This window comes from Paralichthys olivaceus, chromosome 8, assembly GCF_024713975.1.
Source record: "Paralichthys olivaceus isolate ysfri-2021 chromosome 8, ASM2471397v2, whole genome shotgun sequence".
NCBI classification, from domain to species: domain Eukaryota; kingdom Metazoa; phylum Chordata; class Actinopteri; order Pleuronectiformes; family Paralichthyidae; genus Paralichthys; species Paralichthys olivaceus.
In genome coordinates this window covers 6084968-6107093 of record NC_091100.1, presented here as the reverse complement: position 1 = coordinate 6107093, position 22126 = coordinate 6084968, and the positions used below count along the sequence as shown (strand labels likewise).

The 22126-nt window shown below is 39.8% G+C and overlaps 1 protein-coding gene and 1 long non-coding RNA gene across 2 annotated transcripts in view; one reads left to right on the top strand and one right to left on the bottom strand.

Moving 5' to 3' along the window:
- Positions 1-22126, top strand: part of LOC138411156 (uncharacterized) — a 36608-nt gene that overhangs the window by 1540 nt on the left and 12942 nt on the right. Inside the window, exon 2 of the long non-coding RNA XR_011243803.1 lies at positions 3263-3367. This is a non-coding gene — a long non-coding RNA (uncharacterized lncRNA). The remainder of the gene's footprint in view (positions 1-3262; positions 3368-22126) is intronic.
- Positions 1708-5833, bottom strand: sfrp2 (secreted frizzled-related protein 2). The gene is made up of 3 exons (XM_020101282.2): positions 4172-5833; positions 3821-3901; positions 1708-3555 (listed from the first exon to the last, which is right to left on the bottom strand). Exons 1-3 carry the CDS (start codon positions 4671-4673, stop codon positions 3251-3253), a joined length of 888 nt encoding a protein of 295 aa, XP_019956841.1. The 5' UTR covers positions 4674-5833; the 3' UTR covers positions 1708-3250.

Here is a 22126-nt window from a genome sequence, read left to right as displayed (position 1 = left end):
AGGTATGAAGAAGTATGCAGATGTTTTACTGAAGTAAAAGTAAAAATACGACAGTGTATAATTACCCTATTACAATTGAAAGTAAAAGATTAAAGTTTAATCAGGGATATATCCATTGATCACACATTTTTAAGGCTTTTAATTTGGGATGTATTTACATTTACACAGTCTTGGCAGGGGCTTTACACACTCTACACAATAATGAATGCTTATAACCCTTTGTTGCTTCTTGAACTACATTAGTAAAACTGTGATTGCACTCTGAACTATAAGAACTCTGTATTTCTCAGTCAGGTCATAGTGAAACTGTCTAGACTGAACAAGCAGACTTTTTTTTTTTTTAAAGGCATTCATTCAAGAGGTTTCTTCAGCTCTGCTGGCCTGTGGGGAGTCCCAGGTATTTCTGGGCCAATCCCACTATAATGTCACATTGTGACTCATTCAAGTCACATGGTAGTCATGTGACAGTGGCCAGAGTCATATGAATAGAAAGGTGTGAGGAGGGGGGTGTCAGGATGGAATTTGTGAGTCACAGATACCTTATGATGTGGTCGATCAGCTTGAGTTCACTTGTATTGTCATGTAGAAGATGCCAGTGAGGTGAATGTGGCGTCCCTTCTATTCCTCATTAAGTTCACACCTTGATTCATGTGATAACTCTCAGCAGCTCATGAGACATCGCTGTGATTGACTTGGAGATATGAAAATGTCTGAGGGTGAAAATTTAAAAAGGCAAAATAAGATCAATCGCCCTGATGTAGACCATGTGTGCTGCAACACAGTGGATTTTTACCATCGCCAGGAGGTTATGTTTTGATCTGCATTTAACATGAACATTGTTGGAAAGCTGTGGTATAAATCAGGGAAGATCCCATTAAGTTGGTGCAGATCCAGGAAATATGATCACAGTCTTAAACATTGCGAGATAAATCACAGATCTTAATGACAAAAAAAACAAACGTGTTTCGGGGACGGATATTTATGAGTGTGTGTAGTTTGGTGCAGATCAAATTTAAGATCTGGATCTTGTTCATTTAAAAGTGCTTTCATAAAGGGGCAGTTGCCATTTTCATTTGCCTTGAATTAGCCACACTAATAAAGGCTTTTTATTTTTTGTGCCTTGGTTTATTTGACTTTGTTGCATCCAAATGGTGAAATGTATTGAACTCTTCTCCTACAGTGAAGTGGGTTGTTTTATATTTTTACATGTCATCCAGGTAACATAATATCAGGATAACTTGTAGGTTAGTGGTTCGATTCCTTCCTCCTCCAGTCTGCATTCCAAAGTGTCTGTGGGCCAGATAGTGAACATGATATTGGCAGCTGTGCTGACAGAGGTTGAATGGTTTGTGATAGAAAAAGATAAATCAAAGATTGATTTTATATGACACAAAATAAAAGTTAAAGAACTTCACAAAAAGAGTAAGAGAGCACTCGTTTGTTTAAAAGTACAAGGCAGGAAATAAACATTAAAAGGTTTATGAGCTAAGACTTGAGCGTCATTTCTTGTTGTTTGTGAAAGGAACAAGAATTTCCCACAGTAATTAGGTTATGAAAAACAAATGAGTATCAGGAACAAAAACAGGTGCAACGTGTTTCTCAGAAATGCACAGTCACAACATGGTGTGAAAATAAAAGCATGTCTATGAGGATTAAAGGCTAATATTCTGTTCAACTTACACTGTTAGCATTAAAGTCCTCGAGAAGTAAAATTGTTTAATATTTTATTGGAAAAAAAAAATACTGTAAACACTGAAATTAACACCAAATAATGAGCAAGTTTTACAGCTGACTTCCACAAGATGGCGGTGTTTGACCGCAGATTCTGCAGACTTCAGGTTAGTCCTATATCTGAGGCCATGAGGATTATTTTGTTATGTTTTATGTATGAGTGTATTGTTTTACTTCTATTGAACTTAACCTCTTAACGGTCTCAACACTCAGTTCATGAGCGATTTCAAAAAAACATGTTGGCAACTTTTAATAGCTGGAAACATTACACAAGATAAAACGGACAGTATTAGATATTTACACAGTAATACTTTCCAAGAAACAAAAACAAACAAACTTTACATTGCACACATACACACCACCACATGGTTATTTGCGCCAAATAACTCCTCGTCAAATCAAAACCACCAACCAGAACTCAGATAATCAACAAAAACCAACTTGTGTTACTCAAACAACAGGATGAAGTTTACAGAAAAGTTTAAAAGACATGGGAAAGTCTGGAGTAGAAAAATATTTAGTTTTTATCATATTGTGGTAGAAAAATATGCAGTGGCTCAAGTACAAAAGGTTTACCAAGAATATTAAAAATGTTGAACAGGCAGAGAATATAGCCAGCTATCTCTCATTTTCTTTTTTGCTTGAGAAAACGGTAAGAACACAAAAACACCAATAGCTTTATCTTTGTCTCGGACACAGGATCACAGCTTCACTCACAAAGGGACTCAATGTTTGTAATTGTAGGAAGCATGTGCCAAATTTAGAAAGACTTTAATGAACCTAAAATACAGTTAAATTGTGCAGTCCTGTCTTGAGCAGTGAAGGCCTTTGACTTTTTTAATAGAAATTTAGAGGATTTAACTGAGGCGTCCAGGAGACAAGAAAACATAACTTTTTGTTACCAGAAAAGAAAAGAAAACTCTATTTTAAGTCTAATAAAACTCGGCCTTTCTTCAGGATTTAACAGTAGGCCTCATCTGCCAATGATTATTAGAGTCAGTCATTTTATAATCCTGGATTCAAAACTCTAACAACGCAATTAGTGATTGGTCTGCACATGGGACAGAGGCCGAGGGCAATTAACTGCAATTAATGAGGTGACAGCGAAGACAGCTCCCCAGGGAGGGACACACTGCTTGAGAACTGGCCCCTGCATTAACGGGCCAGTGCAAAATGAATGGGAGTCATCGGAAGAAAGTCAGATGAATGTCTGCACCACGTTTAATAAGTCTTTTTTTAGAATCCAGAGGTCGCCGCTTAAAGTAGTTTGGCTTTAGTTTCAATGTATTGGCCGAAATCTAGTTTGCAGGCTTAAATAAATGCAAGTTATTTTAGCTTTGTCTGGCATTTCTAATGATAAACCAATGGCTGACACATGGAGGGATGTGTCTTTAAATGCCAGGGAAAACCTCATTGTTGAAATTTATTTGACACCAATTGTGAAATTAAAATGGGGGAAGAGCTCAACTGAACTTTATCTTCAACAGTAACACATGCATTTCGTTTTTTTCTCTCCTTTCTAACACTGCAGCTTGCGGATGCTGCGGGAAATCCTCTTGAACTCACGCTGTCCCTTCTGCCAGCGCTTCAGCGAGGTGATGACCAGATGGCCGTCCTTCTTCTGGCCCATGACCAGGTAGGCAGCGTTGATGTCGTTCATCTCCTCGCAGATGCACTGCAGGCCGTCCCTCAGCCACAGCACCGTCCTCCTCAGGTCGTGCTCCGTTACGCCGTTCAGCTTGTAGATGGTCTTGCTCTTGGTCTCCGGCACTATCTTGGTGTCACCGTTGATGTAGGAGATTTCCTTCACTTTGATCTTCAGAGCTTAAAGAAGGCGGCAGAGAGAGTGAGGATGTGGGGAAGATTTGGCAAACAGATATTCTTTATAGATCACCCTTTTGTGATGAAACACATGTGTTTTCATATGGTTTGATGCTAAAATGCAGACATTAGGCGACATGAAGGTCAGGAGAGAACTCTTGGCCACACCAGTTATTGTTTCAAGGAACCTTCTTGAGAAGTTCCCTTCAAGACCCCTTGGGGCCCCTCAGGAACTACTGCTCTGGTAAAAGTTAATAAGCGGACTTACCAAAGTCATTCTTACACAGGTTGTCAACAATTTCGTTGTCATTTTCGTCCGTTTCTTTGCAAGCATCGCACACTCTGGGCACTAGAACAAACAAATTAGACACAACTGATCAGTGATCATTAAACTGGAAAACAGATAATCTGACATAATTCATGACAAGAATGTTATTTACTGATCAGAATAAGTAGCAAACACATCCTGGTGTAATGCATGGACACACATTTAGTCCACAAATAAACTTTATGAAGAAGTGAAAGATCATATAGGATCTATAAATAGGGATTTGGCATTACGTGCATGATTTGAAGAGGTGTAGTGTGCGTCTTACAACACATCCAAACAAAACCATACCTTCTTTGGTGGCTGGCACAGAGTTGTCGATGCCTGCAGGGGGTATGCACAGGTCGTTGTCCAGCGGGAAACGGTCGCAGTCCAGCATCTTCGGCCAGGGGAAGCCGAACGCGGACATCACGGGCGCGCAGCCCTGCTTGACGCTCTCGCACAGGGACCTGCAAGGCTGGATGGGCTCGTCCAGGTCGTCCAGACACACCGGGGCGAAGAGGGAGCACAGGAACTTTCTCGTGTCGGGGTTGCATTGCTTCTGCACCAGCGGGATCCAGGACGAGGCTTGCTGCAGAACCTCGTTCATGGTTTCGTGTCCGAGCAGGTTCGGGAGGCGCATCTCCGTGTACTCGATGTCGTGGCACAGCAGAAGGTTTGCAGGGATTTGCTTGCAGTGGTTCTTCTTGTAGAATAACTCGTGCTGGCCAAAGTTATACAGTCCGTGGATGGCTTCCGTGCAGGGTATCGCTATCACCCACAGAAACGTCGCTGCTGAAACAAAGGCTCTCATTTTGTCTTGTGCGTAAAAGTTGTGAGCATAGACGCGTAATCAGGGGCTGCTGAGCATCAGTCAGCGTGGATGGAGCTTCTGTCATTGGCCAGCCCACGTCTGTAACAGGAGGTTTTCTTCCAGGCATGTCTGGGTGGAGTCTGGATGTTGTGCGTAAAGACGCACTTGGTCTCCTCATATCAGGTGAAACTTGCAGAATCAGTTTAAATCAAAGCAAATCCTTTCTTGATTTTTTCTTGATTTCTTATTATTTTTTTTATCACCAGTCGTCTTCTTAACAATGTCCCTCATCTCCTGCCCTTCATGGAAATCACAACAAACCGTGTGTGACAGGTTTTCCTCATTAAAATCAACAGAAAGGAGTGATCCCTCACTTTGCTGCTCTCGGGCCTGCACTGTAAATACTTTGTGAATGTTGTCAGTGGGGGCATTTAGCTCTGTTCAGTGGAGCGTTAATTTTCCATCATTAGGAGTATATAGCGGTGAAATCCTCATGGGCAGGCCTGCAGGTTCATACCCACACATGATGAAATATTGGTGTGAGAGGAAGACCTCCATTCAACACACACTTAGGGGTGAAACCGAATCTGCCTCCTCCTGCTCAGGGCTCTGGCTCCCATCCACTGCCCCAGACCCCCTTGAGCTACAGTCTGGTCTGCAGACGTGCAGCGGTGTGGTTCTTCTCAGGCTTCACCTTCCTCTTCCTCCCTTGGAACGGAGGTGAAATAAACCAGCACTCCAGGCTTGAATGTAAAAGGTTTGAGGAACTTAAATGGTCAGGTCACCCAAATCCCAAAGGTGTATTTTCCCATATGTTATTTCAAGAACTGCAGATATTTTGGTTTCACCTTCGCAAGACTAAAACATATATGTGGACTGAGACGTCCACTGCCACCCCTGCACAATGAAGCACAATTTATGTTCCTCAAAACAACTTCACGTTTATTTAGTGATGATAAAACTTGTTCATAAACTCATCCAGTGGCACACGCTGATTCCTCTATCGTCACTGCTCGGTCTCTCTTACCTTTTCCACTCAGCAGCTCCTTCGATCGTTCAGAAAATGTTATGAGTCACTTTAAATACAGGAAAAACTATTTGCATTGAAAACACAGCTGTAGTTTATTTGCTCCGAATTAAACCTGTCATTAAATTTTATAGCTCTACATGTGCCAAAATTGTTTTTTTTTAGCAGAATTGAACTAAGAGGATATTTTTTGGCAAAGGGTGCCTACAGTACTTGTTTTTATTTCCATATACAAAAGTGAAACAGGACCTATTAAATATTTTGGTATTTAAAGAGTGTTTTATGAATACATTACTGCACCCTTAAATTAGGTGTTAGATTGTTTTTCCCGTCTCCTGAACAGGAGATAATTAATTAAATAAGATGTGTAATCAGAGTTTCTTACCTGTAATTTTATTGTAGGGGTTTATTTATGGAGGACTGTGCCTGTTAACAGGATTATAAACAAAACAGACTACAGAATCAATTTCCACCAAACTTAGTGAAGAGATGAGAAGAAGATTTCCATAAAGTTTTGAATGTGGATGTGGATTAAGGGGCCATTGTAGGATTTAGTTTTAGTTTTATTACCAACAAATCATTCAGGTTATCAGACCAACTTTTTTCTTTTGTCCACCATAAGAACCAGACAGTGATGTATTGTTTGGCCTTGGGGGATGGTGTCTGCTCCACTCGCTGCTGTTTAATTGCACTCTTCGCCAATAAATACTGAGAAAAGACCAAAACCAACAATGGACCCAAAGCCTGATATAACTTAGTTCTCTGAGCTCCATTGTTGTTCACTTACTATCAAAAACACATCAATAAGATGCTGCTGCTCTGGCTGACATGTTTCTTCAACATGATGAGCCAAGTGCTGTAACTACAGAATGCAGAATTTACCTCAACCATAGTAACATTTGTTAAAATCTACGATGCTCCGATGTTATAGGATGTTGAATTACCTTTTTATAGAATGAAAATATGACCAATCATTATGACTGACATTTCTTTCTCTAGATTTATTTAAATATTGGCCTTGAGTAGTCAATCAGACTAGAAAAGTGCTATTTGTTCCCATCACACTGACACTGGTGTTGGACAATCACGCCATTCCCTTGAATCTTTTTGTCTTTCTAAGTTGACATCTTCTTCCTGAGATATTTGTATTCTTCTTGTTTTGTTGGTTTTTATTCTTGATTTCATTTTCCTGTTGTATTCTCACACTCACACATTCTTCACAGATTGTACCAGGGGGCTGGCAGGAAAAAGTCTGGAGATAAGCCAGAGCAACTGACTTGGACATTTGTGTTCCCACAATTAGCCCCTCTGGATAATTTCAGGACTTCATGTCTGAAAGGAGCTCCAGTGACTGATCTGGGATTTTTGTCGTTTAAATCATTGAAATATTACTTTGATCCAAAAACAGTGTCCATGTTATTCTGAATAATCCAGAGAACGTGCTAATGTAACAAGTCTAACAGGGATCGATTCTTCCCAATAAATTCTTATGAAAACATTTGACGGCGAGATCTGTATTTTCGATGAAGTTAACTTTTTAAAGACCAAAAACGTCTTTGAAATCTGTCAAGATTAACAACATTAGGAACCGGGGACTTAACTGGTTCTTCAGTCAGTGTCAAAGGTTTAAGTTGCTTTTATAGCTCCCCCGCCCCTCTCATCCCCGCTCCTTCAAAGTGTGTTCATTCTATTCAGCTCTCTGTAGAAACACTTACAAGTCATACTCCCTTTAGGTGAGCAGAAGGTCTTCTGGCTAAACTGTACCTGGTAGGTCACTTGCTAACCTTCTAGGTGATCATGTGTAAACAGACGTCTGATGCACTCGTATGCCTGCTCCTGGGGCATCAGATATATCTTAAACATGTGGTGAACTAGTCAAGCTGATACGTCCCAGATGCTTAAGTTCTTCTGTAGAGTTAAAGGGTATACATGAAGGAAAAGGACCAACAGTGGATACATGGTTTGGATTGGATCATGCTTCACCGTGCAGTCTTTATTCCTGCAAACACAGAAAACATGCAGCCTCCATTAACAATAGGGTTTCACAGACAGTTAAAGTCAGAGGCTCAGGACAGAGGTAAACTGATCCTGGGCCTGTGCCTAAAGTCACCCCAGCGGGTTCTCATTACAACTCTGAAAATGAGACACAGCTTGTCAGACCCTCTGGTACATCTGTCATTCGTTGTTCTACCCCCCCCCCCCCCCCCCCCCCCCCCCCCACCTTCGCCTTCCTTTCTTCATAAAGAGTCGAGGGCTAGACGATACTGTCAAACACAATCACAGAGTGTGCGGTGCAGGTTCAAAAGAAGCGTCTGCTGAAATGTTTGAGGAATCAATTTATTGGATGTTCATGAAGAGTCCACCTCAGAATGAGGAGCATCAATGCTATCAGGGCTGTTGTAATGGAAACCAGGACCATGCTTTTGAAAAGTCCACTTTTCTTACGAGGTCAACTTTCTGCGCAGAAATGCTGCGTAGCTCCACACAGGAGATTTAGGTCAAAGGACGTCTGATCAGAATAAATGAATGGACAGGTTGAGTGATCTTCGACTCTTATCTTACTGGTAACGTGTTGCATTAGAGGACCAACACCAAGAATGACTTGATCCTATCAAGCACCGTCTGTGTAGCACAAGTCTAATATAGTTTATTCTTCTGTGCCATTGTCCATTGGTCCACTGTGTTTTCACTACAACGAAAATGAACAGAGTGTGTAGCGTTATCTCAAAGCCACCCAGCTATTGTTTGAGGAATAATGAGCCTCTAGGGGCAACGGGCAATATCTTCTGGTGTAGACAGCAGATATCTGGGCCGAGAAACCGTTTGGAGTCCAACTAGTTTCTTTTATCAAACAAGTTGGACGTTTCTCCGCCCAAAACACAAACAGTGTTTAAGGTCCAGATGATATTTTTGCTAATCTCCATAAAAAGCTACCTGCATATCTATCTTTCTTTAACTGTAGTTTTTGACAATTTTGAGGTTATTAGACACTTTCATTTTACTTTTCAATTGTACTACAAGAACTAGACAATCATATAAAGGACTGTTTGGCCTTGGCTGAGGTATATTCTCTACTGCGAGCTGTTCTAGTTTCGTTGTTTCCAGATTCATGTCAAAGGCAAATGAACTTTGGTCTGAGCGGTGGCTGGGGAAATCCGAAAGTATTGAGAGATGGACTAATGTACAGTAACATTGGTCTTTTAATTGAATTTGATTGCAAATATATAGGATAGTGCCAAATATCCAATAAACCTCAGTGGTCTGAAATTATTATTTATTACAAATAAAAAAGATCCACTAGGATTCACTGTAAGAACCACAAATCTTTACTGATCCTCCAAGGCCCCTCGACTGCTGAGAATCAACCATACAGCTCTGAACATTGTCCTGAAGTGCACTAATGAGCTTGTTAACTTCAATCACTCCTTGTACGTTGACATTTGGGAAAGAATTTATCCCATCCAACAGGAATTAATCTCATTAGAGCTCGAGTCATATAGATTGTCCCTGCTTGGCCTAATTGATGTTCCCATTGAACAGGTCTAATTGACTCAGTATGGCGGTTCAGAGCAGCTGTGGGATACGATGTGCATGAGAAACTTGAAGTGGTCAAATATGTGGAGAGAGAGCAAGAGTATTTGTATTTTCTGTTAAATGAAGGTATTGAAATGTCAGTTTGAGACATTTGAGGTTGTATAGTTTTTGAAACATGTTGATGAGAGGCTACCACTCTCTTATACTGTTTTTATCTGTATGTTGAATATAAGGCTACATCCATCAAGCATTTAGCTTAGCTTTGCTCAGTATAATCAGTGGAAACAATGAAACAACTAGCCTGGCTCTTTCTAGAAGTTAGAACATGCGCTTATCAACATTATCTTGCTAAAAAACTAAGCAACAAACAGACACAGGTGAAAACAACCTCTCTGGCACACTTAATAAAATGTTAATTATTACTTCTAAAAGGGGATTTGAAAAGATGAGTTTATTTTTTAGATACATGCTTACTGTTTCTCACTTTTTTTCTCTTTGTGCTAAGCTAACTGGTTCCTGGCTGTAGTTTGATATTTGCAGTACAGACCAAGTGATTGCTTTAATATTATTATGATGGCAAACACTCAGGTGTATAATTATTTCAGGAATATTGAAGACACATCTCAGTATCTGAAGTCCAGGTCTGCGTTACAGGATCCACAAACAGGCAGGTTTATGCTCACAGGATGTCCACGGGTTGGTGTGTGGTGCAGATCTTTCTATAGGGCCCTGCTCTTTGACCCCTGACCGATACTGAGGCTGGTAGACTCACACTGTGAGCAACTTTACAACTTAGACCAAAGTACAAGCAGCTCTGCAGCCACAGAGGTGTCTTCTGACTGACCCGTACCTGATCTACACCCCATATGGAGAAGTCGTGCCCCCTGCTACCTTCACACATTCCTCATGAAAAAAAGGGATGTTGCTGTAGTTTTTATTTTCTGTTTCTCCCCCTAAATGATTAGACTAACTTTAACTGAACTAAAATAAAAAGATGTTTTGACTATTTAAAAAGACCTTGATTTCAGTGAGCGAAGTTTACTGTTTTGGTTTCAAGTCACATTCTGGGCCCACATTTACCAAGGTGATAAAAGTGAGAAAGTTCTTCCCGATTACCCTTAATAGGAATTTAACGATCATTAAACTTCTTGCAACTAAGATGCTTTTAAAGGGACAGATGTAAATTTATTTGGTGAGAGTGACTGCATCATTACTCAGGATGAATCATTTGTTCAAGGAAAAAGAAAAGTGTATAAAAACAGTTTCTTCAATGTCTGCTACTGTCAATGTGGTACTAGTGAAATGTACTATTATTATTTACTATCTGTGTATATTAGAAATATATGTCATTGCATTTTGTTGAAAATCTAATTACATGAACATTGCATATTGTTTAGATTTTTAAAAATCAATAGGAAGGCAGATAGAGAGTAATCCTAGTTATCTATTCCTGAGCATGTATAAAATCAATCATGTAATCTCTTACAATTGCTCTTGAGGGTTACTTCCACTTATACTTATGTTATAGTACATTGTTTGAAAGATTTCTTATTCAAGTCTTATTCTTCTTATAGTGACTAAAAATCCAGTATGACCTTGGTTTCTGCAAGAACAGCTGATTAATATTGTATTTTTCAAACAAATGCATTTTAAATTAACTACTAGTGAACTACTTAATTATTTTACTTTGAAATAACAAACAGACTGTCAATGCAGATGAAAAAGAAAAATGATCTAGCAATGAGTAAGTGTGTGTGTGTGTGTGTGTGTGTGTGTATGTGTTTAACTTCCTTCGAAGATAAGTTCTGCGTGACATGAACAAATTGCAGCTCTGGAAGAAGTCATGGATCATTTGCCTTTTGGCAGTTTGTGTTGTGAAATATAATCTCACATACCTTCATCTCAGGAATTTGTGGGCTACAAAAAATGTAAAACGAAAACCCACCCCTTTAAATTTTAGCGATGGTGGAAGTGGGCGAGCAAGTGACCCACAGTGACCCCTGGAATACCAGACATGGGCTCAAGTGTAAATAAAGGTTTGGTATTCATTCACAGTTGTGACACCACAACAAGGACACATCTTATTTTGAGGTATAGAAACAAAACAGAACAAAACAGACTTTACACCAAGTTCAGCCCAAACTCTGGACAAACTTTACTTCCTGATTTCACCTCTGATTTTGAACCATGAAACAGGATTTGACTCATTGCTGCTTTGTACAGTTTCAAAATGAAGCAAAGCCATCAAAGTATAATTATCCTACAAATGCCTGCATGGTACAGAAAACAGATCTGCAATATAATCATTTGTCATTTTCCTGACAGTAGTTTACAACAAATAAGACGGATACCTCCATTTAACTTAAGTAAATGTAATTTGGGTTAATTTTATCCAGATTCTTTTTACTTGCCAAAAAATACACACATGCATGAGCAGACTTTGTACTTCATTGTTTTCTAGGAAATTTAAATGAGGAATGAAAGTCATCTAGATAAAACCAGAAGGAAAACAGCTGATAAAATGATATTTTTTGTTTAAGATCTTTATGTGTTAAAGAATATCTTTAATCTTAATCTTAATATTATTCTTAATATTATTACTTTTATCATTAAATAATGACTTTTCTGACTGTATTCTTTTAAAATTATGTCTTTCTTCTTAATTACAACTTTCTTTTCAATTATGAATTTATTCTCGTGAATTACCACATTATTATTCATTACAACATTTATTTTGAACTTCATTATAACCCAGATAACATTTATAGTGAAATGATGTTACCTTTCAGGTATTTTGGTTTGGAACAACATGGCCTCTGTCCAGAGAATCCCAATCCCCAGAGAATAAGATTGATAACCTTGCAGCAGTACCTCACTAAATGTATTTTCCTTTTGAGTATCATATTATCCCTTTGTAGCTTTTAGCTTTTTCACTGAGACCCTCATCCCCCAAAAGGTCTAATCGAATCCAATTGTAGTTTCACAGTAAAAAATGTCCATATCATGTCTCAAACCGCTGCTGCAGCATAATCCACTTCTCTGCCGTCGGCCTGTTTCACATTACATCTCATATTCTAGCTGGAAATATGGTGAAATAAGCTGCTTTTTGTGTCATCTACTACCAACAAAAGGAAACATGTTGTGGATGTGTGCACAAAAAGATCGTTAACCAAAGTAGCGACAAATAAAAGCTGAGTTTTATAATACTTTGTTTAGGAAGCTTTCCTCTGCAAAGGAACATGCTACGAACAGAAAACTGAAAATGGTTAAATTACATGTTTTACAAGTCAAAAACTAGACCAGTCAGCCTCAAACCAGCTAAACATCTGGACTGTTTGTTTATGTTACTGCTAGAAACTGTGCATCTGTACTTTTCATACTGTTATACAATGTCTGATAATCTTATTCCACTGGGCCACCAGGTTTATTTTACAGCCACTTTCCATTGCTTTTGTAAATGTGCCAACCACCGATAATTTCTCTCGTGGACCCACGTACATGTCATCATTGCTTTCCTGTTGTTTTCATTAGTGGAGCGCATCATTAAAACCCCACGCGCCAAATTCTTCTACGATGCTAATAGAGGAGCGGAGCCCAAATGCGGTCAGAGGGAATCACCAAGCCTTTTATTATCCCTAAACACAGTCCCAGAACAGAGTGTGTTGGTCCCGACTTCCAGTAGCATCAGTCTGTTGTGTGTGTGCGTGCGTGTGTTTCATTGTAATGGTGTGCGGATGTAGATGGAACAGGCCCGAGGCAGCGCACATTAAACCTGCAGAGTTCTGCTGAGAGGAGGCGGAAAACAACCAGCGTTATCCTAAACTCTTCAGGGAGACAGATCACCGCACACACGCTTAAAAACAGGCCTCACATTAACAAAATGATGGCTCCCCTTTAATGCCGAGGGCTTCTCCAACCACAGAAATCCAACTAAACGGCCTCCTCCAAAGTGCTTCTCCTCTAATTGTTTGACATTCTGCTTGTATTTGTTACAGAGGGATAAAACATCAGCCCACCACAAGGCACTTCTGCACATGACCAGAGAGTAAACACGGCAAAGCTTATCTTTCTTCTCTTAATTAAATATTCTCCAAATCTTCGCTTGACAGTCCTGGTTAAATTATGGCGGTGGCACCATATTGACTTATGGTGTTCCAACCAAAACATCGTCCTGGCTCTGCCTCATAATGACAGACGCTCTGTACACCAGATCAGATGTCACAGCCAGTATATACAAGCTTCGATATAACATTAATTCTAATCCAGGCCACGGTGTGGGGGTTTTAAAGCTGCTTTTACAAAGACATAGGCAAGATGTGAAAAAACTGCTCAGTGGCAACATTCTGGAGAGATTGAAAGTTTCTGTTGTTTTGCAGAAGGAGCAGAATAATAAAACATCCTATTGCTTATCAGAAATATTTAAATACACAAATTATAATTTGAAGAACACATGCTTGTATTTTAGTGCATGTATAAAAGCACACAATGGATATTAGTCATCCGTCTTTTGGTTTGGTGACCATCTACAAGAAAAAAAAAGAGGAAAAGAAAGATAAAAAATTTAACAAAATAAAACAAATTTTAAAAAAGCAGTTTAAATAAAATACTATTTGAGAATTGCATTGGATGTATTGGACTTATTTGTGAAGTTTAAAGGAAGCTTAATTTATTTCAACTTTATTCCAGTCTATATGCTAAACTTGGCTAATCCCACTTGACTCTTACTTCTGATTGTTAGAAACATAAACATAAAAATAACTCCAACGTTTACATGGGAAAATAATGTTATCTGAACAAAGTGAATTTCTCATAGAGCTTAAATTAATCCTCCGTAACGTTTGCACTGCCAAGAACTCCTGTATATTTGGAGCCTATGTCATGGTGGCCCTGAAGAGTCTTTTTAAAAGGAATGCTGACAATCGTTGATTGTTTTCTTATTTGCTGTTGAGTTGTGTAATTTGTTCTTTTTTCGTATTTGTCATTGGGATTTTCCACCATGTCTGGGCAAACAACATATAGGCAAACAGCATATTCCCACACAGTTTTTCCCTGCACATAACAGCCACAGTATACAGTGTCTCCCTCTTCACTGTGTATAAGCACATTACAAAACACAGTCACATTCTTCTTATATTCCAGTAAACTAAACTGTTTAAATGCACACATGCTTTATGCTTCTACACTCTGCGGAGTATTCTCAAAGTGAAGGGATAAAATGAACTCCACATGGGACACTGTGCATACTTTCATAGTCCTGGGAACCCCCAACACACACACACACACACACACACACACACACACACACACACACACACACACACACACACGTATCCATGACTTCAGAGGTCATTACAACAACTTATATTAATTTCCTGGAAACATGCGCTAACCTTAACCATAACTACCTCTTGCTTACCCCCCAACCTTAACTTTAAAACATGTTTTAATGATTTGCATTTTGTCCCTATAAGGAAGACATAACACACACACACACACACTCTGAGCTTTTCCGTCTGTCTCCCACATCTGTGTCTACGACCCTAATTGTTTAATACCGTTGCCGGTTCGACCTCCCTCTGCAGCTGAGGCTCTAATGGGTCCAACAAAAAGCTGAGGTCTATGAACGTCGTTACCCTGAGCAAACTGAAACAGATTTCACTGGTCAGTGGATGAACTCATGCTGCACATCACCTGTGTTTATACCACGGTCGCTGTGGCTGGGTTGTGTATATACGTAAGTGTGTGTAATGGATGGTAGAGTGGTTTGGGGAAAACTTTGCTTGTGACTTCTGCGGGGGGCCGAGGGAAAGGTTCTGGTCTGTTTGTTTCATTCTGTCTGTCCTTCATTTATAAATACTGTTGAAGAGGGGCACAGAAAGAAATCTCTTTGTTTTTGCAGTTTTTTTAGTGCCGTGCAGAGCATCAGTTCTGTTGAGTGGAACAAACACAGAGACTCAAAGCGCAGAGTGAAAGGCGCAGGCTTAATGACCCACATCACTCCCGTTCTGTAGTCTTTACTTTGGCTTCCCATTAAATTCAGGATTCATTTCAAGGTCAGGGTCAAGGTCTCACCGATCTCCTGACCAGAGTTTGTGTCCCCCACGTGATCAAAAACAAATGGTGATCGCACATTTATCATCTGTGGACACTTTTCTCTCCCTTTCTTTCCTTTTCTTTCCTTTGTCTGTCCTTTCCTTGGTCTCCCCTGGCTTTTCTTTTCGTTGGTCCTTCCTTGGCCTTTTGTTTCCTTTCTTTGGTCTATCTTTTCCTTTCCTTTTCTTAGTCTTTCTTTTCCTTTCCTCTCTCTTTCCTGTTTTGTCTTGTTTTCCCTTGGCATTTCCTTTCCTTTCCTTGGTCTTTCTTTTCCTTTGTTTGTCCTTTCCTTGGTCTTCTTGGCCTTTCCTTTCCCTTTTTTCACTTGGTCTTCCCTTGGCCTTTCCTTTCCTTTCCTTGGTCTTCTTGGCTTTTCTTTCCCTTGGTCTTTCCTTGGCCTTTCCTTTCCCTTTTTTCACTTGGTCTTCCCTTGGCCTTTCCTTTCCTTTCCTTGGTCTTCTTGGCTTTTCTTTCGCTTGGTCTTTCCTTGGCCTTTCCTATCCTTTCCTTAGTCTTTTGTTTCCTTTCCTTTCTCTTGTTTTCCCTTGGATTTTTCTTTCCTTTTCTTAGTCTTTCTTTTACTTTCCTTGGTCCTTTCTTCTCTTGTTTTTTCCTTGGTCTTCCCTTGGTCCTTCCTTGGCCTTTCCTTTCCTCTCCCCACCTTTTCCTTGGATTTACTTTCCTTTCCCACCTACTTGCCTTCTTGCTTACTTGTGTCTGTTGATTAAAACAATCAGGACGTTTACGTTGGAAAAACGTCACCTCTTCATCCTCCTGATGTCTCCACAGACAGAAATGGATGGACTCTTTTGGGACTGGATGGAGAAGAGCTGTCACTGCCACCTCATATATGCTGTGTCAGACACAGTTGTTTGAACCTGAGGTTGGAGCATAAATCTGCACCCTCAGGGGCAGCCTTGACATTCTGTTCCCAGATGGTGCCTCCCCTGCTGTGGACTCTGCCCCAAAGAGGCCTGGCATCTCAGCCAGACTCATCCATCACAGGAGAACCAGGCCTCTTGTGCTGGGAGCGGAGGAGCCTGTAGGGAGCACCTGCCCTCGCATTTTCACCTTGTGGCTAAAACTGCCCCCAAGCACACTTCACCCCCCCCCCCCCCCCCCCCCGCGCTTTCCTCAGAGGTTAGGGGTCATTTGAGGGTGTGAAACAACTTTGCATGTCCAGAGACACTTTTTCTAAGGTGACATTCACACTCAAGTCTGTAGTCAAGTCTATCAGGCCTCACATTTCAGGCAGGTGAAAGGTTGAGGTGTTATTATTGTTAACAGAAGGCCACACAAGCTACAGTCAAAACAGTAAAATAATCTGAACCAGGGACACAGAGAAAAGAGTGAAAACAACACCTTAAAGTCATTAGACATTTAAATCCTTCAGCCTGAAACATGGAAGAATACACAGCTTCTCAGAAAACAAAGAAAAAGAGCCTTAAAAAGAAAAGGAGATCTACTTCTTCAATCCGAACAGCGTTTACACAAAAGAATCATACTCCTCCATCTGTTTTATATATTGTGGCCAAAAAACATCACTGATTTGATTGGAGCCAAATGTGATGCTTGAGGCTCCTTCATACATCCAAAGACTGTTTGACCCTCCTTCCTCTGCCCAACACCAACAAAACTCCCCTTCCCTCTCACCACTGCTCTCATTCAAGGGTGTGTGTGTGTGTGTGTGTGTGTGTGTGTGTGTGTGTGTGTGTGTGTGTGTGTGTGTGTGTGTGTGTGTGTGTGTGTGTGTGTGTCCTGACTCATTGAACTGAACTGTAGTAGAGCAGTAGTAGTGTCAAGTAGCATTAAAAAGAAACTCTTACCCTCAATTACTTGATCTTCACTAAAGCAATTTAGTTTATCATTTAATCCACAAAATGTCAAGAAAAATTGGGTCGCAGGAGATTGTCCGGGTCAGACGCTTTCACAACAACAGGAATATGTGCGGCTGTTCAGGTGAGGGTTGGTATCTGGGTAGAACATGTAGGAAAAGGACATGACGTTTAAATTGCTGCGGAAATCATGTGTTTTTGTTTGTCAGACGTCGACACAGACGCTGGCCTGTGTCACCAAAAGCTCTCGAATCTCTATGTTTTTCCAAGTTGATTTCTTCGTTGGCCTCTACCTGCGTGGTATATTTTTATACTTAATTAGAAACCTCATCAATATGCTCTCTCGCTTGCTGTGCATTTTAAAAAAACATTTTCCTGATTTTTTTCCTGAGTTTGCAGAAAAAGTGTCTGGAGAAACTGACTTGGCCTTTTTTGTTCTCACATGAACATCATCTTAAAAGCTTTCTCTTTTTGAAAGCCATTAGAAAAGTTTGATTTACATTCATTTGTACAGTTTTTATTTGTTTTGTTTTTGATTTAGTGATTTTTACTGCTCTATGATTTATGTGGCAAACATCTTTTTAGCCAACTGTCTGGCTTTATGTCTTTTGGTTTTACTTCTTATTATCAAGCACTTTGTAACATTGTTAAGAAAAGTGCAATATAAACAAAGTTCATTATTAGATTATATTTTTCAGTGCCTCTAAAAGCAGCTTATAACAAACTATAATCTAAAATTTTGATTGTTTCACTTTTAATTTGAAACATTTCTCAAAAAACCCTCAACAAATATTCATATATGTATGAAAGAAAAAGAAAAAAATCTCCCAAGCAGCGAGCTAGATTCTACACGCTGCATGTTACCATCCCCACTTCAAACTCTTGTTTCCAGCTCTCAGCTATCCCACATCATGTCTGTATTAATTTCCATCAAGCACAGCAACGCACTCTGGCAAATATCGTCCCACACAATTGTCAAACATCTGAAAAGCATAGAGAGAACGTTCCACATGGTTCTGATAAAAACAGAGGTAAGCTATGGTCACTGAGCAGTTTCCTCGTCCTGTTCTGCTTTGTTATCTCTTAAAGGTTAAGAATATCTGTGAGGAAAATGGCTGGTTCATAAATAGATGCTGAAATTGGTGCCCGTTATTAATAAATCACAAAGGTTTTTCTTTGGCTGTCAAGTGTGCCACCTGTTTGTATCTTAATGTCAAAGGACACAGTGGTGATTTATAAAAAGAACGATAATGATTTTTGTGTCTATCAAACATTTTCTTGCTCTCCTCTGATCTTAAAAATCATCTGCATCCAGTGAAAGCTTCATCAGTGCAGATGTAAGTCCCTGACAACCTTATCAACACTGATAAGAAGTATCCTGGAACTGAGTGGATCCATTTTACAAAAAAGGCTCAATCATTGATGAGCTCATTATTGTTTGAATTGGTTTAAATCCCACAAAGCCGCAATCATCTCCAGGAAAAGTCTGTCCAGTTACTTTGAGAGTATCATTTATTATCAAGATCCAAAAAATTGATCGAGGAAGTCCAGTCACAGGACCAATCATTTTTAAGGCTTGTCAGATGCTAACAGTGGTTTATAATATTCAGAGACAGGATTCTTCACCTCTGGAAAGTTATTCCAGCAAGAATAATACATTGTTGTGACAATCGGGAGGCAAACAGTTGAAATTGTTGCACAACATTATGTTGTGTGGCTGTAAGATATGAGCCGTGCTCAGTGTTTGTTGACTCATTTGGCAAATTAGCAAACATTAGCATGCCAAAATACAAAAATACACAAACTACATAAAGGTTGTTAATAAGACAAATTTTAAAATGACATGTTAGCATTTAGCTCACACTATAGCTGCTTTTATACATGCACTGAACTCCAGAGAATCCAAAAAAAAAAGTAGAAAGTGCGCTAACATTTGTTTCTAACATGCAAGATTCTGTGGACATCCTCTGGAGTTCATGTTTAAAATCGGCTTATGTGCGGTCTCAGAGCTGCTAGCATCGTCTTGTTCCCACAAAAGCCTGTTTTCATTTAGCAAAAGAAGCAAAAATTCTCGAATGTTAAGTGTTTTCCAAGAACAATCAGCCACACAAAGAGTTTGTCTACATAAAATAGGAAATATGTTGACTGAAGCTCTCTAATCAAAGAATAGATAAACATTATTATGAAGCTGATCAGACATTGACGTCAGGTTTCTGTACACAGTTTCCGATAGGCTTCTTGGTGCTATGGATATTTCGACTGTGACCAGGAATGTATTGAGGTTCAATACCTGGCTCTTAGTTTGACAGACGAACTCGTAGCGCTGCCATTTCTCAAGTTTACAAGAAATATAAAACTACGCTTAACTTAAGTTCTGTTTGAAGACAGAAAGCTATAGAATGACCTGATCATGCTGTTTTCATTTTCCAGTCTATGTACCATCTTTCATCCTGTAGAACTTAAGAGGATTTGTTATAGCTTAACTTGCAACAGGTAGAATTTGTAATGAAAATCTCATGCTACAAATATGTCTTTTACGTAGGAGGCTTTCTTTCCTTCTTTCTTTCTTTCTTTCTAGTTTTGTGTACGTCAAACAATGTGGTGCACATCTGGCACCAAATAACATGAATTTCATTTAAAACTTCCAGTTTAGCTCAACACAAATGTATGTGTGAGGTAACACAGTAAACAAGTCTACTAACAATTTGTACAATTGAGGACAAATAAGATTCTATTTTAAGGTAGACAGGAAACAAAGCAATCAATAGATTGTTATGATATTAACCGCCCTGACTGCAACTTTCTCTCTCTGCCAAGTGAATGTAACCCAAGTGCCTTTCGCACATCATATAGATAGAAGCCAGAAATCACAGAGCTTGTGCATAAGATCTCAATAGAATGTAAATTGGGATAAATATGAAATCCGAGCCAGGTTGAGAGCACAGCTGTGTTTTATTTGTCGCTCTGCCTCCTCTTCCAAGTGACTATCAGATGGGACTATCAGATGATAATCTCTTCTTCTTGTTCTGGAGGTAAACACGGTTCAGGGGGGAACGCTGTGAGCTCACCCTTCACCCCTGGTCAAATAACAAATGTTGATTTAAACGCTATTATAAAACTAATGTCATCATTTCCTGACAATTGTTTCAGGGCTAAAATAAAACCCCATTATTTTTACCTCCGCAAAGGAGGCTCTGTTTTCATCTGTATTTGTTTGTCTGTTAGTTAGCAGGATTAGGCAAAAACTACTCGACCGATTTCCACAAAACTTGGTGGAGGGGTTCGGAATGGGTCAGAGAGGAGCTCGTTTCAGTTTGGTGTGGATCCAGAATAGTTGGTGGATTCAGGAATATCCAGGAGACGTTGTTTTTCAACATTTACTTTGATTTCTTAGAATAATTTAGATTTTCATGGTAAAAATTCCTGCATGTTAAGTGGAGTGATATTTATGAGTGTGTGCAATTTGGTGCAAATCCTAATAAAAATCCACATCTAGTGAATTCAAATGCGGTTTCATGAGGAGAGTTTTGGGCCTTGGCAGAGGAATGCACTCTCTGGGTAGCCTCCAGTGGTGTTTGTTTGTCAGTTTGTTTGTGGGATTACGCCAAAACCACTCAACTGATTTCAATGAAATTTTGTGGTGGGATAGGGCATGACCCACGGAAGAGCCAAATTCATTTCTGCACGGATCCATGAATCTTTTCTTACTTTCTCTTATGTGGCCAGATTGGATGTGAGCCTTGACGGAGGTATGCACCCCCTTTTTGTATTTACATGTTGCATATTATTTGATTCGTTTGTAATCAAATCAAATGACCATACAGCAAACTATAGGGTTTATGTACTATTAACACAAGAATACTGTGCATGAGTGCAGGTGGAATGAAGGGAGGGGACCCAGCAGCTTATTTGCTCCTGGATCTCATATCATGTTAATGTTGCCAGACTTCGGTTGTCTGCCTTATAGTGAATAATCTAAACCATGTATTGAACACAGAATTCAATCCAAAAACCTCTTTGTCTTTGAGTAAATGCCAGAGAATCTTTTTGTACTTGAGAGCGCCTGACCTTTCTTGGCAAATTCAGTTGCCTGATTGAGTGACAGGAAGCATTTGATAAAGATCCACAGAGCAGCTCTTGAAAGGAATTGTGAGGGCGGTTGAGCTGTGCACAGAGACACGGAAGCTTGTTTGGTCAGATCACCTGATACGGCCTGAGATCTCTTCCAACGCCGTGATCCCGAGGCCAAGGACCTGCTGAAATCACAAACACAGCAGAGCGTGGAGCCTTTCGAAGCCCACTTAGGTGCAGAGGAGACACTGAGCTGAGTCAATAAATAATTACGCACCTATCAGTGACTACATGCAGGGCACACTTGGCTGGTACGGTTCAGGGCCTGGGTGTTTATTATTTTTCATGAAACTATCTGATAAAGATTTTAGCTCCTCAGCTTCCTCAGCTTACATGTTCCCCGAGGGCAGCACATTTGGATTAACAGCAGACCAAGTGGAGCCATGTTGAATCACTTTGTGTTTCTTTACTGTTTTCGGAGAAGCAAAATTCTTAGATGTTCAGGTCACTGTTCCAGAGGGCAAAAGGAAAATGTGAAGTCTCCACAAGCCTCTTCTTACAGTAAATAACAGAAGACAAACCACGCAACGATGCTGGATAATGAGTTGTTTTATGATTCATCTATGAGCAGAAGAGGTTTGGGTTGTTAAAAACATATGAATCTGTTGACGAACACTGGTATCCTGATAGCCATGCTGAATTCCCATTTTGTTTCACTTAATTCATTCCTATTTCATATTTGAATCACTGAAGATGTGGGCTCCAACTCCGAGGCAGAGATTTTGAGTCATCGACGGGGTTTAAATCCTGAAATTTTCTTCCATGTGGCATTGCTTTGTGACAACATTGAAGAATTGTGAAAATTGATTCCATGACCAAACCGATTTTAGGAG